The sequence below is a fragment of the Vigna unguiculata genome, chromosome 3 (genome assembly GCF_004118075.2).
Source record: "Vigna unguiculata cultivar IT97K-499-35 chromosome 3, ASM411807v1, whole genome shotgun sequence".
Lineage (NCBI taxonomy): Eukaryota > Viridiplantae > Streptophyta > Magnoliopsida > Fabales > Fabaceae > Vigna > Vigna unguiculata.
Window position 1 is genome coordinate 21,286,983 of NC_040281.1, and position 16,929 is coordinate 21,303,911.

General features: G+C 34.5%; 1 protein-coding gene across 3 annotated transcripts; it reads right to left on the reverse strand.

Annotated features, from left to right (window-relative positions):
• Window positions 1-2,377: 2,377 nt before the first annotated feature.
• Window positions 2,378-10,623, reverse strand: LOC114177319 (uncharacterized protein At4g18490). Of its 3 annotated transcripts, XM_028062610.1 has the most exons (15): window positions 10,325-10,623; window positions 9,825-9,911; window positions 9,040-9,166; window positions 8,512-8,694; window positions 7,539-8,378; window positions 7,188-7,376; window positions 6,979-7,116; window positions 6,684-6,821; window positions 5,198-5,392; window positions 4,933-5,095; window positions 4,503-4,570; window positions 4,374-4,410; window positions 3,823-3,984; window positions 2,716-2,826; window positions 2,378-2,628 (listed from the first exon to the last, which is right to left on the reverse strand). In XM_028062610.1, the coding sequence occupies exons 2-15, from the start codon at window positions 9,883-9,885 to the stop codon at window positions 2,572-2,574; spliced, it is 2,469 nt and encodes an 822-aa protein (XP_027918411.1). In that variant the 5' UTR covers window positions 9,886-9,911; window positions 10,325-10,623; the 3' UTR covers window positions 2,378-2,571. The 3 variants fall into 3 exon arrangements, with proteins under 3 accessions (XP_027918411.1, XP_027918410.1, XP_027918412.1); XM_028062609.1 differs by having other exon boundaries at window positions 4,933-5,392; XM_028062611.1 differs by lacking the exon at window positions 9,040-9,166 and having other exon boundaries at window positions 4,933-5,392.
• Window positions 10,624-16,929: the final 6,306 nt, after the last annotated feature.

Consider the following 16,929-nt stretch of genomic DNA (forward strand, 5'->3'; position numbering starts at 1 on the left):
GAGTAAATGTGTGGAAACTTTGTGGCGTTTGTTTTTATTCTCATGATAATACACGCCACCTTTTTTATTTCTATTATAGATCGTTATTTCATACTAGCAAAACTTAAAAACATACAAGTAGATCTAACTCCTCCATAGCTTGCCCTCCACTAATCATTAATTTCTCAACAGCTTTAAAACAGGGAATAATACGCTAAATTAATTCTTGGAACTATGAGTTTCAAATAATTTAGTTCTTCAAACAACCGAGTCTTTGTTTTGGAATGGATTTGAATATTTAGAAACTAAATATTCTAAAATAAGTTTTCATAAATTATAATTAATTTATGCAGGACTTCAAAAAAATTTAGTAATTTTATTGAAGAGAGATTTATAAATTAACTCATGCATAAATCATCAATTTGATCTTTTAGAAAAACTTATTAAATTTGTGTAGTTATTGAGAAGTGTGTCTAAACACAGTCAAAACAAAGAGTGGTGATTATTTGAAGAGTTAAAGTAAGAGAAACTCGTAGTTTCAAAAAAATTAATTTAGCGTATTACTCCCTGTTTTGAAATGATGGTGTGGATCTGGGCCTCCAGGACTGGCTCGATTGGGTCGGTAGTAGTGGCTTCTTGCTGCATTGCTATTTCTGAACCCATTGGTGTAGGAGGAGACCTTAACACTTTCTTCCATGGCTAGGCTTCTGCCTTCTGATCCTGGATAAAGATAGTGGGAAGAAGAAAATGGGTCATCATTCCTCAAGGGGCGACTCTCCGACATGGAGAATGAGAGTAACAGGAGTAGTAAAGTGCAGAAACAAATACTTAGTCTTGTCATTTTCCCTTCAAGATTCTGAAAAATGCTACACAAATTTGGTGTATATTCTTGCCAAGAGGTAGCATGTATATATATAGGTATATATGTGCATCAGGTAGGTGTTTACTTCATTATTTTATTTTATAGTGATCCAAGTGGAAGTCCTTATTGCATTTCCTAATTCCTTTTGTATTTATGTGAGCACTTCCCTTTGTACTAATGCTGTGTTTGGACATTTGTGCTTAAAGATACATTTTGGAGGCATGCAACTCCCCAATCTGTTGCCAAGTGAGTGTATAGCTGTGTCGTATACGAAAAAGAAAAGGGCTACTCCCATTTCTTACCATGTTGCCTTTCGACCTTTCAAGGATCCCACTGTGAATGATGACTAATTTCTCTAACTTATTTTTGGAGCTAATTAGAATGCCTGCTTAGCTGTTTCAATTATGTCTTTTTCTGATGTTTATCATGCTTCATCATTTAGTGTTTAGTTATTTGTTTCCTTCCTTGCAGGAGTTTGAGTTCATGGAACAATTAAGTTTCCCCGCCAAAAGAACTTACTTTTGTGAATTAAATTTTGTGCTTAGAAACTATTATATTCAATAAATAATGGCAACACTCTATTTTATCTCAAGAATTGCGAGATTCCTTCTCCCCTGTTCAGACTCTGGACAGAGGAGGAAAATAATAGATGATTCTTGATTATCATGTATAACTTATAATCACTATGCTGTAATTTTGGTTACACACTTTGATTATCGGTAAAACACTAATTGGCAATCGAGTTCTATGAAACTTTGACAACCTCTTCAATTACGGGTCTTCATGTCCAACACTTCCAATCCAATAGCAATACATAAACGACATTTTTATCTCATTATGGTGAAGTGTCAATTTTAGAAAGCATTCTTTTCAATCTCTAGCATAACTTTCACTCGGCTTTTACATGACATTGTCGAAGTCATGTTTTTTAAGGAGTTAGAAAGTCATAAATTTGATCGTCTAAATTTTTAATAAGAAACAGATAATATATTCCTAGATGAACCTTTTCAATATTAATGATCAAACAGAATGAAATATCCCCTTTTTAAATTTTAGATGCATAAATTAGGTTCATTTTTATATTAAACAACATATTCATACTATTATATTAAACTAATCTTTTTATAAATAATTTTGAATATATAAATTTTGATGATCAATTTAAATCATTTATAATAATGCTTAATATATATATATATATATATATATATATATATATATATATATATATATATATATATATACACATGCATGTGTATCTCTGTGTACTAGTGTAGTATATTTTCAATATTAAAAATGACTCATCGATGGACGCTTTGCAAATATACTCGTCGTTATGTTCTCTAGGCCAAAAGTCTTGACAATAGAATTTTCAAAGAAATGCAAAAGGATTCAGTTGAAAAAGCTAGTAGTTTCTTTTCTTTTTAATCTTTTTCCCTTTTCCTGTACGTAGTTAAAAAGATAATGAATGTCTAAGGTAAGACGATACATGCATCACAATTGACTTCATACAAATTTAAAACCACAATCAAACAAATGAAATTTTTTCATAATTTCTTATTGTAAGGAAAACAAATGTCAGTTAAGTTCAGATAACGCTGAAGGAATACATGTATTTAGTCCTTAAATTCAGATGATTACTGATACCTGAACATTTTTGTTTAGAATAGGCAACACGTATCAAAGATCTTTCAACATGCATACCTTCGAATGCAATAATTTGTAGCTGATCAAGTTTGGATCTCCTTAGACATCAACTGCGAAGCAAATTTCTGAACCTTCCGAATGTTCACAAAATGTAAGGAAATAACCAGCATTAATCTCTAAAATTAAATGACTAGGAGGAAATGAACAAAAAAATAATGGGAGGATATTTCTTCTTCATAAATGGGGTGATTAAGCATCAGCAAGTTATTGTCGTTTACTATGGCTCGAATTAACAAGTCTTTTGCTTCCTCGTGCTTCTTTTTCAGCATGTTACAAATCTGCAAGAAATCACACTCAGAAGGAAATCCACCATTAAAAATGATGTAATATTCAGGGTGAAAACAATTTGCACCTTGAAAGTGTGCACAGTTATGACTTAAGCAAGCTAATATATAATTTGGTTTTCTTGCATAAAAAATTGAACACAAGAACGGGGAATTTAGGAATAGAAATGGCTTTATAAACAAAGATATATATTATATATTCCCTTGCATGCAGCTTGGTCAGCCTCAGGCCAACATAGTCGTATCTCAAATTCTAAAACGTAAGAAATGACATGCGGTTTTACTTCGGGGAAACAAAAGCCATATTTTATTTTTACACACACCAGTCCGAATTTGGTCCTCAAAGATCTGGTATTCAAAATGGGAGCTTATCTAGTGAGTGTATGAGAGAAGTTAATCCTAGTCATACAACCATGTATAAATGATTAAGATTGTCATAAATTATAATTAGTTTCAGTATTAACTGTTTATATTAATTATAAAAGTTCAGATTTGTTGCTCTTATACTGTCATCTCTCATATGATAACTTCCTTCAAAATGTCTTAATACGGTGCTTAAAATAAAGTAAATGCAGTGTCACAGTAACTAATTTCAGAAATAGGGTTATTTTGGTGAAATTTATATATATATAACTGTTTGGACACATGCCAATATTGTGTAAATTTTTCCCGCCCTTTTCTTACAGAAATTATGCTGCTTTTTCATTTGTCCACTAACCGTGAAAGCACAGGTGGACTGTTCGAGTGGTACGTTAAACAGAATAAATACAAACTAGCATATTAGCGTGTTTGTTCAGTAGCCAGATCAACTTCTTGAATTCTATGAAACCGTTTTCGTATGCAGATGACAGAAGGTAACCATTCCAGCAGACTATTTTTTTTCAATATCACCCCTATATTGCTAAAATACACTTAGATATTGATAAGATGGTTAGTTGAATAATTTTAACATAACACTAAGATAGATCATAAAATGTTCAGATCACTTACATCTTCAAGTTCTTTCATGTAAGCTTCAGCCTTTTCAACATTGCTGTTATCTTCCATGAGTATAGAATTAGGTATTTCCACTTCCATCACTTTAATCTCTGATGGACTTTTAAGTCCAGGGGTTGAACGATTGTTAAGTAAATTGTTGGGTATACTCTCCACCTGATTTCATAGAAGGATATTTGGGTAATATATAGAGAATAAAACTTTAGTATCTATAATGATCACACTTAAATATTGTCAATAGAGAATTTGTGTCTAACGTTCCCTGTTATATGTGGCATAAAGTCTGTCTATTTATATTAGAAATCTAGGTATTGATTATTTATAATTAGATTGCCCGATTTTAGCAATTAGAATAATTGTGCCATTAGTGCTATTTATGGTTGTAGATATCTATGCAATATGTATAGATGAATGATATCACGATCAATGAAAGACATTAAAACGGAGTTCTTGACAAATATCCGTAAATCGTTGTATTTATCAGTACTACGCAGTAATCAGCAAATATATGACAACACATTAGATATACCAATGCCGTTGTGTACCTCTCCAATAACTTCATCTGAAGATTCTTTGGAATCTCTGCAGTTAAGAATAGTTAAATGTCCAGTACCAGCTTAAAAATTAGATAATTTTTCATAAATAGAAGTTAAGGCAATCAACTTTCTCAGAACCTGCTTTTACTAAGGGTCTGAGAGATGCGTTTTAGGGACCTCAACGATGTAAAATCAGCTTCTGAAACCTGTGAAATTGATTCTTAGGGTAGCAAACGTAGCATATCTGTAACAATCAGCTTATAAGCATTTCTGTATAATTCTTTGATCACAAAGGTACCAAATCTTCATGTTAGAGTAACATAATTATGAAGTTCTTTTTAGGTTCTACATTTTTTTTTCTTTGAAGGAAAAAAAAAATCATTCCAGCCATGTGAATGGGAGTCAACCAGTGTCCAAGGGGAGGAATGATGCACCCAAAGTAGATAGCAGGAGTCAGTAATGACGACATTTTCAAGTGATATGATGTGGCTTGTGAGTGTCAAATAATTTATGAGATGAATTTTCCCTTCAATCATTCAAACAGTAAAAATCTTTAAAAATGTCAAACCTCAATAGTTTTTCTCTTCAAGAATGTGGTTGAGGGCTTCTGATTGTTACCGATGTCAATAGGATTGTCATTCTTTGATGCTGTATTACCCTGTATCTGAATGCTCTGGCCAGAGCTTACTATGGAGTTTGTTTCTTTTTGGTTTAAAGAAGTTGTTAGAATCCTGTTAGCTCCAAAGTTCCCGATATAAACAAAATTATTTAAACGTTCTCCGCAAGAAATTAAAGAGAACAGAAGAAGGAAGTACAACAACTTAGCACTCAACCTTGAAGTTTTTAAGCTTGAAAGAGCAGGAGTGACCTTGCAATTTTTCGAAGTAAGTTTATTTCCTTCTACGGAAGTTATCCTTGATTTGTGAGAAGATTCCTTGCCTGAAGCTTCTGGTTGAGAATTTACATATACTGCCTGGTTAGTAACTCTCGCTGTCTTCTCTGTTAAGCAGGACAGATTAACTTGAGAACTGCAAAATTCCATAAAGAATGTTACGCTCCAACTTATGATAATCCCAAAGAACTTCAAAGCATAAATTATTACTAGAAACACGCTACACCCAAGCATTAATTTTCAGAAATCAACTAAAACGATGTAAAATATTAGAGTCTAAATACATTGAATGAAAAAATGGTTAGCATTATTAATTAAAAAAAAAGCAAAGAATCTATAGTAAGTAATCTCTAAGAAGTTTATCATAAATGAAACATCCAAGCATCAAAGGAAAGGAAACAAGTTTGATGAAGAATTAGGGACTAATTTTAATGAGAAAATTGGGGTCTACGATCATGGTAAGGACCAAAGCTCATATGAAGAAACATCTTTAGATTCTTTTATCATAGTGAAATAACATTTCTAGAAATAACAAAATTAAGAACCACGTAAGCAACGAGACACAAATACTTGTAAAAAGATCTATCTACTTCATATTCTTCCATCAACAAACTCTTGCCCTTTATTCATCTCATTCTTTAACAATATCTTGGATATTGGATTCATGTACCACTGATCACATGACTCCCCTACCTAAAAATTTGTCCTCCTACAGCAACAAGACAAGGAAAAGTTATAATAAACCAATCCATAACCCTAAAAGATATTCTTCATGTTCCCAAATTATTCGTCACTTTAATTCTTGTTAAGAAGTGGAACTTAAGCCTAACTTAACCCTACAAATGGGTGATTTGTTGTTTAATCCAACAACACACATCCCTCATGCCGAGGTATATACATCTCGAGTGTGATATTTGACATTAATGGGTGATTTGATAGTGGCTGATAGGGCATGAAACAATATGCCTAACAAACAACAAATCTCACTAGGATAGGCTTTAAGCTCAATTTAACAATGGCTCTGATACAATGTTAAGAAATGGACTTTAAGTTTAACTCAATCCTTTGTAAGGTGAAGTTTGCACCCACATATATACTCTAAATTGGCATTATCACAAGTTTACATTTGTTTTTTTCATACAAAATTAGTTGTTTAAGAATTCTTTTTATTTAAGTTTTTTTCGTAAAAGAAAATCAGTTTGAATTAGTATATCATTTTTATCGTATTCTATTTTTTTTTATTTTACTATAAAATTAGTTATTATTTAAAGATTTTGTTCATTTTATCTTTAGATTCATAAGTTTATTTATCATCTTTCTATTCAAAATAAATAAACAATAATTTATGATTCGACTCAATAATCATGGTTGTACATATTTCTCTATTTACTTAGATCAAATCATATCTTTTCCGGAAGTTACCTTACCTCAACATATGAACATCTTGGTTTGGCACGGCCCTTTCTAGAAATGTGATCTTGTTGTTATTTACTTCTTCGCAAAATGATTGTTTATTTCCTGCCAACTTTCCTGAACATGGTGTAACATCAGAAACAATGCCCTCCCTGATCATGATCAGAAGTAACAGCCATGTCACATTCACTACAAGGAAGTAACAAATCTAATTTCTGCCAAAGTATCATTTATGCATATAGTGGAAAAGAGTCACTTTTAAGGTAAGAAACTTATAGCTTTACAGATTTCCAGGAACATACATATTACCTGGTATTGCTACTACTTCTAAGATGATCTTTACTACCAAGCAATGCTGCCGCATCCCTCATTAGTTTGCTCGAATCCGTGATGGAAACACCTGTCATTTTGCTTCCAGATCTTGTGTCTTTTGACCCAAAGTTCTCCCTGTTAAGAGATATAAATCAGACATTCTACCATTGTAGGCAATAACTATAATAGTTTCACAAGCATAACACCGTTTTTGAGTGATGGATCCAAGGACCATGTCAGCATTCTTTTTGTTGCCAAGGGAAATACCCTTGGTCCCAACTGTTGATGACGGTTGTTTTAAAGGTCTGTTGCCCTCTGGTGTGCAAAACACACTTGACTGCATATCATGGAGTTTATTATCTTTAATCAACACCATGTTTTCCACTACAGATTTACTGCATCAAATGAGTGAAATCATGAAAACAGTATATATTTGAAGAAAAAAAAAATGCCTGCTACCTTACAGAACAGAATTGTAAGAAACTCAGCTAATAACAGAAAGAAACTATAACGCTAACATTCGTAATGACAATAGTAAAATGATGTAACAATTTTACCTGCTTGCAAGACCCAAATCACACACTAAAGTTGTTTCTTTATTTTCTTTGCTCCCATTGTCACATGAAATCTTGTTCAAGGCCTCAGCTCTAGAATTATTTTCATAACTTGTATACCTATTTTCTGGCTGAGGGTCATTAGTGACTCCTTGGGCATTTCTTTCTAGAGTAATTGCTTCATCAACACTGTTATCTGACTTAGTGATGTGATGTGGGGAGGAACGCTCCAATTGTAGGTCAACGGTATCAGGCTTCATATTTGTTGCCTTATCATTAATCTCTTGCATGTCATCCGAAACATTGATTTTTCTGGTTCCAGAAGAAAACATTTCCGTACATTGATATGTTGTCCTATGATTAATCTCTTGTTTATCTCCAGATACATTACTGACTCTTGTTCCAGATGAAATAACCTCTGTATGCTGGTCTGAGATAGTGTGCTGTTCTGAATCACTCTGACCTACTGACTGAGAACATGGGACATTGTTAACCTGCTCAGATACTGATTCTGTAAAATTTTCCTTCTCAGGTAAGTCTATTTCTTGCATGTCAAGATTCCCAGAGGATGAAATTCTGGAAACAGGACCATCCTGTCTCAAAACTAGATTTCCTAGGCTACCAACCATAGTCTCAGCCTTAAAAGTTTCAAGCTCCTCTGGTGCATGGGACTTAACAGCCGTGCTATCAACAGATGCATGAGCACCTTCATCATTATTGGTTTTAGGCCTTTTAGCACCTTCTTTATCACTTCCTTCGTTGCTTACAACCTTTTTTCTCGGACTACCGTTGGAAGTAGTATCTACTTGCACGAAGCTTGAATCAAGATTGAAGCTATCCAACCTATGGCATCAAAAGATGCAAAATTTTGAGAATAGATATATATCTTCAAACCACTCAACTGATGCTTCAGAAACCAAAAATAACAAATATGTACATTAAATGATTATAGCCTCAAATATTTTCAACCACTTACTCATTAAAATCAAAGCTGAAATTAAACTCATCTTGCTTTCCTCCTTTTGCACCAGAAATTTCTCCTTTCTTATCCTTAGACTGGGAACTCTTCTTTGGTGGGCATGTAAAATCAAGATCTGACATGTCCAACTTAAATGATGATATCTTATCAAACTCACCATCCAGATTAAAATTAAGGTCCCTAGCAAGGATTATTTGTAACACATCAAATTAGAAACTACAAACTCATAAGTCAAAATTGTACAACATAAGCACATATGTTTATCATGGTAATCTGCTGCTTAAATGAAAATCTCTTTTACATAAAACATCATAATCACAATAGATATGTAAAAAAGATAAAACTTATGAACATGTAATTTACTATATCAACCTTCTCCATTTTAAGTGTAAAATATTGAACCTGTCAAACTAAAGCCTTGTGAAACAGAAGGATTCAGAATGAAACCAATATCAGTACCCTTACCGTCTATATTTCACTTTTTAAAACCTAAATTATTAACTTCAGTATGTTAGGAAGACTTACATTTTTTCAAAATCAAATGGCTTCTTCTTTCCTTTAGAAACAGTGTCAAAGTCAAAGTCAATTGCATCATCATCTGCCATTGACATGGACTTCCAGGAGCTAAGAAATTTCTTTCCAATTTCATCACCTATTTGAATCGAAAAATGCAAAGAAATTGGTAATACTTGCATATATCCTTATTGTTGTTTTTACTCAACCACGAGAAAAGAAAATGTTTGGTTTTCTCATGGACTACGTGAGAATGCAATCTCACAAATTACAAGAAGTTGAAAGCACCTAAGAATGTTGCATCAATATAAAGGATTAAGGAATACATGAATTTAAAATATTTAAATTAGTAGCCCTTAAGTACGGTGTGAAGTTATTTTAGAAAGTTTTTTACTCTACTGAATTTTTTTTTCCCTTTTGTTATTATAATTTTAGTTGAAGATAATCCATGGTCGGATTTGCAGTAAGAGTGTTTCATTTGGACAAACCAAAGTCCTGTTTTCCATCCAAAATGAAATCAAGTTAAGGGAAGAATAAGGACTTCACCCAGAACACTATAAATGAACTGCAATAAATTGCTATGCTTATCTAACTTTTATGAACCATCAACATACTAGTTCCAAAACAGCGGTGACTAGTAAATTCTATTCAAAAAACTTAATGCACTGTCATGCAATCAATTCCAAGATCATCCATTCCTTCCTCTCATACTGTTACCTGTTTCCAATAAAGAACCAGAAAGAATCTACTTCTAATACTCACTACATCATGAAGTAAAAAACATTATAGAGAAAAACCTCGCGATGATTTTTTCTCCTTTGAATCTGCAGGTGAGGATTCCTTGTGTTCTTCAGTCATTCCTTCAGGTTGCTAAAGTTTTTGATCTACACCACAGACATTACAAAATCGCCAAATTCAAATTAAAAAGTAGGGAATAAATATTATCTAACCATACAAGTTCCTTGGCCACTCTTCTCCTAAATCATAAATTTGTTCCGTAATAGATCATCAATCGTAAACATTACCAAAAAGATATAACAACTGCAGTTTGATATATTTGCTAGTGTTCCAATAATCGCATTAGATGAAAATAAACGGAGGCATATGCATGATTGTTACACATAGTTGCTTAAAACTTAAAAGAAACTTATCATAAATCAAGTATACCCTAATCTATGAATGTTCAACAACCGAAATCAGTTGAACTTCATAGACATCAAACTTAATAAAATATTACCGTAATTGCAGCTGAGACATGCACGAAATGTGGAGATTCGCAAAGAAATGCGTGACTTACCTATCCGAGAAGCGTAGAAAACTCAATGGACAAGGAATCCGGAAGATGAAGGGGGTAAGAGAAGGTAGGAATTTTTATTTCCGCGACTGAATGAATGAGAGTGACGATAGACTGTGATAGTGTTTTTGTTAGGTTGTGATGAGGGAGAAAGAAAATACGAGAGAGAATCGTTTGGCTAAAAGAAAATGAACATGGAAATAGGAACTGCTTGATCGAATTAACTTATAAACACTAACGGCTTCTAACTCCAGAGTCCAAACTTAAGAAAGGCGGGAAACACGAAGAACCAAAAATGAAACGAGGATTATAAAAACATAGGTGAAAGAGAAATGAACTGAGACTAACGTAATAGAGGAAAAAATATCTACGGATCAAATCAGGGTATTTTAACTTTTTTTAACCGAGTTACCGCTAAAGGTAAATTAAGGGATTTTGGTTTTGGTTCCTTTTTTAAAGTTTGTTCTATTTAGATTTTCATCTTTTTTAAATCTATGGAATTGTCAAATAGAATATCATATCAGCTGTTCATTTATTACACGTAACAAATTATTTAACTTAAAAAAATTAAATTAAATTTCTAGTTCATCATCTTTCTTCTTTTTTCTTGGTGAACTTATTCATTCTCCACCTTCATCTTCTTCTTTATTAACGAACATCTTCATTATCCAAACAGAGAGCCACAACAATAATCAAAACCCCTTTTCCATTAACATCTATTCTTCATTATCAACCTCACAACCTTCTCGATCCAACCATTCAATTAGCTTCCACTCAAGTCAACTTTAACTTCATCTTCCAAGTATAAAAAATCCATAAAATCACAAATTATGAAATTTCAAACATCACATTCATAGAAAACATAAAATCACTTTAATTACTTTGTTTTTAACGTTTTGAAATCTTTTGAAGGGTTGGTGAAAAATTATAGGGGAAAAAGGATAAAAAACCCAATCATTCCATTATTTCCACTCAACTTTAAATTTTTCAACTATCAAAAATCCCAACCTAAAAATTATTTGGAACAAAAAATTACAGAGAACCCAGAGAAATTAGCAGAAAATTATAGAGAATCCAAATAAATTAATCTTCATACATCGTAGATAAAGGAACCCCACCATCAAAATTATCTTCCTTTTCCGCTCTACTTAATTTTCTTCACTCGTATACACAATCAGAGAACTTGTTACCACCTTCATTCTCTTCTGCAAATCTGATTTAAAAAAAAAACATCTTCCAACAGTCACCATTAACACACTCAACACTCACAAAACCCAACCAAAACCCTAATCGCATGTGTTGGTGAAGAAAGTGAAAAGCGGCAACGCAGGTGACGTTTATGGTCGATGTCACACTTCGGCAACCTCTCTTATCGCATTGATGTTAGAAAATGTTGCGGCTGGGTGGTGCTTGGCGTAGGGTGAAAAAGGATGGGGAAACCTCTTGCAATTCGCGTCAAAGGAAGAAAATATGGTCGTCAACGACGACCTCGATAAACGACGCAACGGTGAGCAGCATGGCTTCACTGGCCTCTCATGGTGAATCCAGATCTGAAACACACCAACAAGAAGAAACGAACATCGTCAATCCTAGTTGTTGCGAAGAAGCAAACGACGCCATTTAGAACTTATGGGAGACGGGAGCATCTGTGGTGGGAGGAAGAACGGATGACATGTAATTTAAACATCGACACATGTCTAAAAGTGAATGGATGACGTGGTACTCTGTTTGTCAAGTCTAAAACAATGTTAACGGCGTTAATTTTTTAGGACTAATTCCATAAATTTTAAAAAGATGAGGATCTAAATAGAGCAAACTTTAAAATAGGGACCAAAACCAAAATCGCTTAATAGTTTAGGAACCAAAAACATAATTAACCCAAAATTAAATTACATATATTTTTTTTCATTTGATTAATTAAATTGATTTTTAAAATTAGAAATTTATCTATTAAGTACATGTATAATATAGAAAATGTCCTAAGGACATATTTCAATGACTTGTCTCTATTATCGAAAGGACCTTGTTTATGTATTAAGTGCCGTGAAAGGTAAAAGTAAGGTAAACGTAAGTGTGAGAGACAATGAGGGCTTGATAACTAGGAAGGGTCTAAAAATAAGATAAGATAAAAGTATGTCACTATTATTGGATTTGAGCAAATGAGATCGTGTTATATGAGCTTGTTATTGAAATCAATGAGATTGAATTTGAAACTAGTATGAACAAAGTTGAAGTTGAAGTTGACAAACCAACATAATTATCTTCAAATCATTAAAGTGTTATCAACTTTGATGTCAATATGAGCAAGTTGAAAAATTTTCCTTATTTATGATTGGATCAAATAAATCAAGCTCAAGGTACGCTATTTACCCTTCGTCACATTTTACAAAATGATCAATTGACAATTACACGTGAACGAATCGAAAATAGTTGTCAAATTACTTTACGTGATTTTTCTAAAAATAAAACACAAAATTATTGATCTGAGATTTTTTTTTTCCCTTTCCAAATGGAGATTTAGGCAGAATGCAGACTTAAACGAGTGCAGATTTAAACAAATGTCTACTATATGTAGTTGGATGTGGTAGATGTTGAAAGTGAGTGGAGTAAATGATATGGATAAACAAGAAAGAGTAGTAGATGATATGGATAAACAAGAAATACTAGATGGTATGTGCCACCGAAAGGAAGTTAATGATACAAATGAAACTTGATTTATTATTCAATTACATAAATGTTAAATTATTTGATTAAATAATTATTTAAAAATAAACTTTATATATAAAAGATACTTCAATTAGGTCAAGTTTCACTCTTATGTGCCACTACTCTCTCCAACAACTTTCCTCTTTCTTTCCTCTACAAACATCTATAAATCTCTACAAACTTACCATCTATTTGAACATCTAAGAGCATCGTAGGACTTCTGGTGCTAAGGGATATCTTTTAAATCCATCAGTAGTAAAAGCAAAAGTAGAAAATATGAGAAAATGTTGGTGGTTCGATATCGTGAGTAGAAAATGATTTAAGATAACTAAGGGAAGTTAACTATTATTGTCATTTTAGCTTGTTGATATTTTTATTGTGTGCTTTTGCATTGGATAATGGAAATGTGATAATGTTGCATGTTTAATGGTTGATGATATGAATGTTAAAGAGTTCTTATGATCTTGCGTGTTATTATGTGGATAACTTATGATTCTACTACTGTTTATGGTTGAAAAAATGGATTGTATTCTGTTGTTGGGTGGATTCTACCAAAATGTATTATTTATAGGATTTTGGAATGAATCGAGACAATGAGGTTTGTAACGTCCTAGTCGAAAATTACTTATTTGCAAATTAAAATAAAAAATAACAAAAAAATTTACATTCATTATTAAGTACTTTCCCAAAAATGCGGGAAATTTAAATCTATTTCGACATGCCAATTATAAATAAAATTCACGACGTTCATTTATTACAATTATAAACTGTTTATAAAACCATTACAAAATAGTCCATAAAACTTCCATGAAGAAAACTATTAAAACTCTCATAGTTGGCCCCCACTCCGACTCTAGGCATCCACATGCTCACCTGCATCATCATCTTCTCCCATGTAACAAGTTACATGATCATCATCAAACACACACAAATAGGGTGAGCTCAAATACAAGAAAGACAAATACAACATGACATAATTAAAGCATTTCATAACCATGACCCGTGTTAGCAACCCAAATCCTCAATTCTCCCTTCCAAACATTCTGTTGGACGCCTCTTGATTCTACACTCTTTGATGAGTACATCGATCAATCTTTGCTGCACAAGTGTCTATTCGCCCCTCTGACTATAGGCCACCACCTAATAGTCCACAAGCAGGAATAAATTGTCACGGCCATGATCCACGACACCAAGTGGAATTCTCCAATACGAACCATAGTCTGTATTTGTCCCCAAACTACCAAACTCAATCAGTTTCACTAAAGAGGGCAATCTTTCGGAACCCCACCAAGCCACAATCTCGCACACTCCACTAGACTTCTAAAACCACCAGGCTACAACCTCGAGTGGCCACGTGTTACCCCAATATAAGTTACACTCGTAACTGGGCCCCCAACAAAGCATCGCATCATAACCTTCATCCAAAGCAAATCATTGGTGAGTTGGGCACTAAGAAGAGAAAAGATTTCAGAATGGGTAAAGATGGCATCTTGCATTTCAGAGAGAGGGTTTGTGTACCTAGGAGTCCGATATTGAGATAGATGCTCTTGGAAGAAGGGCATAAGAGTCGTCTTAGCATACACACAGGTATGAGTAAGATGTATAAAGATTTGAAAGCAACCTTTTGGTGACTAGTATGAAGACAGATGTGGCAGATTATGTTACTTCTTGCTTGGTATGTCAGAAGGCGAAGATTGAACATCAGAGGTCGGGTGACACGTTGAAGCCTTTTGACATTCCCCAGTGGAAATGGGAAAGCATTTCCATGGACTTTGTTACACATTTGTCGTGGTTAGTGAGGGGGTACGACTCCATCTGGGTAATAGTGGTCAGATTGACAAAATGTGCGCACTTTCTGTCAATTAATCAGAAAATGTCTATAGACAAATTGGTAGAGTTGTATGTCAGAGAGATTGTCAGGTTACATGGAGTACCAACAAGTATAGTGCCAAACCGCGATCCGAGGTTCACATCTAGGTTCTGACAGTCACTACAGGCAGCATTAGGCACTTAGTTGATTGTGTGAAAGGACTTGGGTTCAAGTCCCATGTATGCCAACTATGCGTTATTATTGGGAGTCTCTCAAGATGAAGCAAATTTTGAGTTACCCAGAAATCTTATGCACCGCCTGACGGCACGGGGCTTGCCGCCAGGCGCCATCGCAAAGGTAGCTATCTTGGCGTGGGAAAGGGGTTTATGATGGCTTTGTGATTCTGGAAGGTTTGGGGCTTAATAAGCACAAGGTTGGAGACAGTATTTAGATATAGGCCTCAGAGATAACTTGTATAATTGAAAAGGGGGAATTAAATTCAGTATTTGGTGAAGTGAGGGATTTTATAATGCAGTAGACGTAAGGAATATTGAATGGTATTTGGTGAAGTGTAAATGGTGATTTTGAGTGACTAGTAAGATAATATAGGGAATTCATTGCAAAGGTACTAGTGATATGGGAAGTAGGAGCTCATACAAGTATATATATAATAAATAGGATGAATCCAGGTAAACCTGTTAGACCTTAGAAGAGATTAATATATTTAGGTAAATCTGACCCATGGAGAACTGGGCTGATATCAATAGTGGTTCAATTCTAAGGCAGGTGGGGTTGATATCATTGATAGAAGGCATATGAGGAGTTGGGAATACGTGATACTAATGATGACCATTAACATAATTAGAATTGCAGAACTTTTGGATTGGTAACCTTGTTGGTGATAGAGTATTGTAGGCACTCATGATGTGTGCATTACATGACGAGGGAACTGATTGAGTGAAACTGTGAGAGAGGGTGTGAGAAAGTAATCCAAAACCTAACCTAGAATTCATAATTTATGGACTATTGATATGGCGCCTGGCGGTGGTGTGCGAATCGCCAGGCAATAGCTTGGATTTAGAGAGCAACCTGTATGCGTGATGCTTAGCGGTAGAGAGTGTTCTGCCAAGCGATAGATGCAGGGCTGTGAGGGATGAGGCGCTTGGCGCTTGGTGGTACGTGTTCCCCGCCAAGCGGTCTGGAGGCGAGCAACGCCTAGCGCCTTGTGAGCAACACCAGGTGGTTTTGCTGCAAGGAATTGGTGTTATGCGTGATATGATGTGCGTGATCTACAAGGCTTCTAAGATACCTTAAAGGTCGGCTTGCTGGTGTTCCTTAAGTTGAGGCTCGAAACGTATCCCTTGAGTTGAGCTCGGGATAGGGGTTAAGCACGTGACATTCCTTGAGTTGTGGCTTGAAATGACATCTCTGGAGTTGAGCTCGGGATGGCGGATGAACATGAGGAATTCTTGAGTTGAGCTCGGGTTGGCGAGTGTTGTTGGTGTGAGTGTGCTGGTTGTGGCCAGTACGGATGGGTCCAGATAGATTGCCCTCCTTAGTAGTTAGCTGACAAGTTTTGTAGTCTTGGGACGTTGCGAACTATGTTCGTATTTGGGAACTCCATCTGACGTTACAGTGTGTAATTCGTAGCATGGTTTCCCGCACGTGCTCTATCGGTTGTGGCCGATAAGTATGACAACAAGACATCTTGAGGTACTCACTAGGAGACGTAGAACACGATTAACATGGTTGTGGCCATGTGGTATGGAATCAAAGGAAGGAATTCCTTTGTTATGATTGTGTAATATATATAACAGTGCTATATATATATATGTTTGTTTTGTTAGCTCACCCTATCTGCTTGTGTTTGGCGATGATCGTATACGCGGTACACGGGAGCAGATGATGTTGCAGGTGGATCTGGTGAGACTTAGAGCCGGAGCGAGGCTAGACTTGGGAAGAGTTTTTATCAGTTTTTTCATTATGTTTTGGAACAGTTGTTTACATTATTAGACTTGGTTTTTATTATAGATTTTATATTGAGTTATAATAGAGATTTTGAGAACATTTATTACTAAATAAAAGTTGAAAT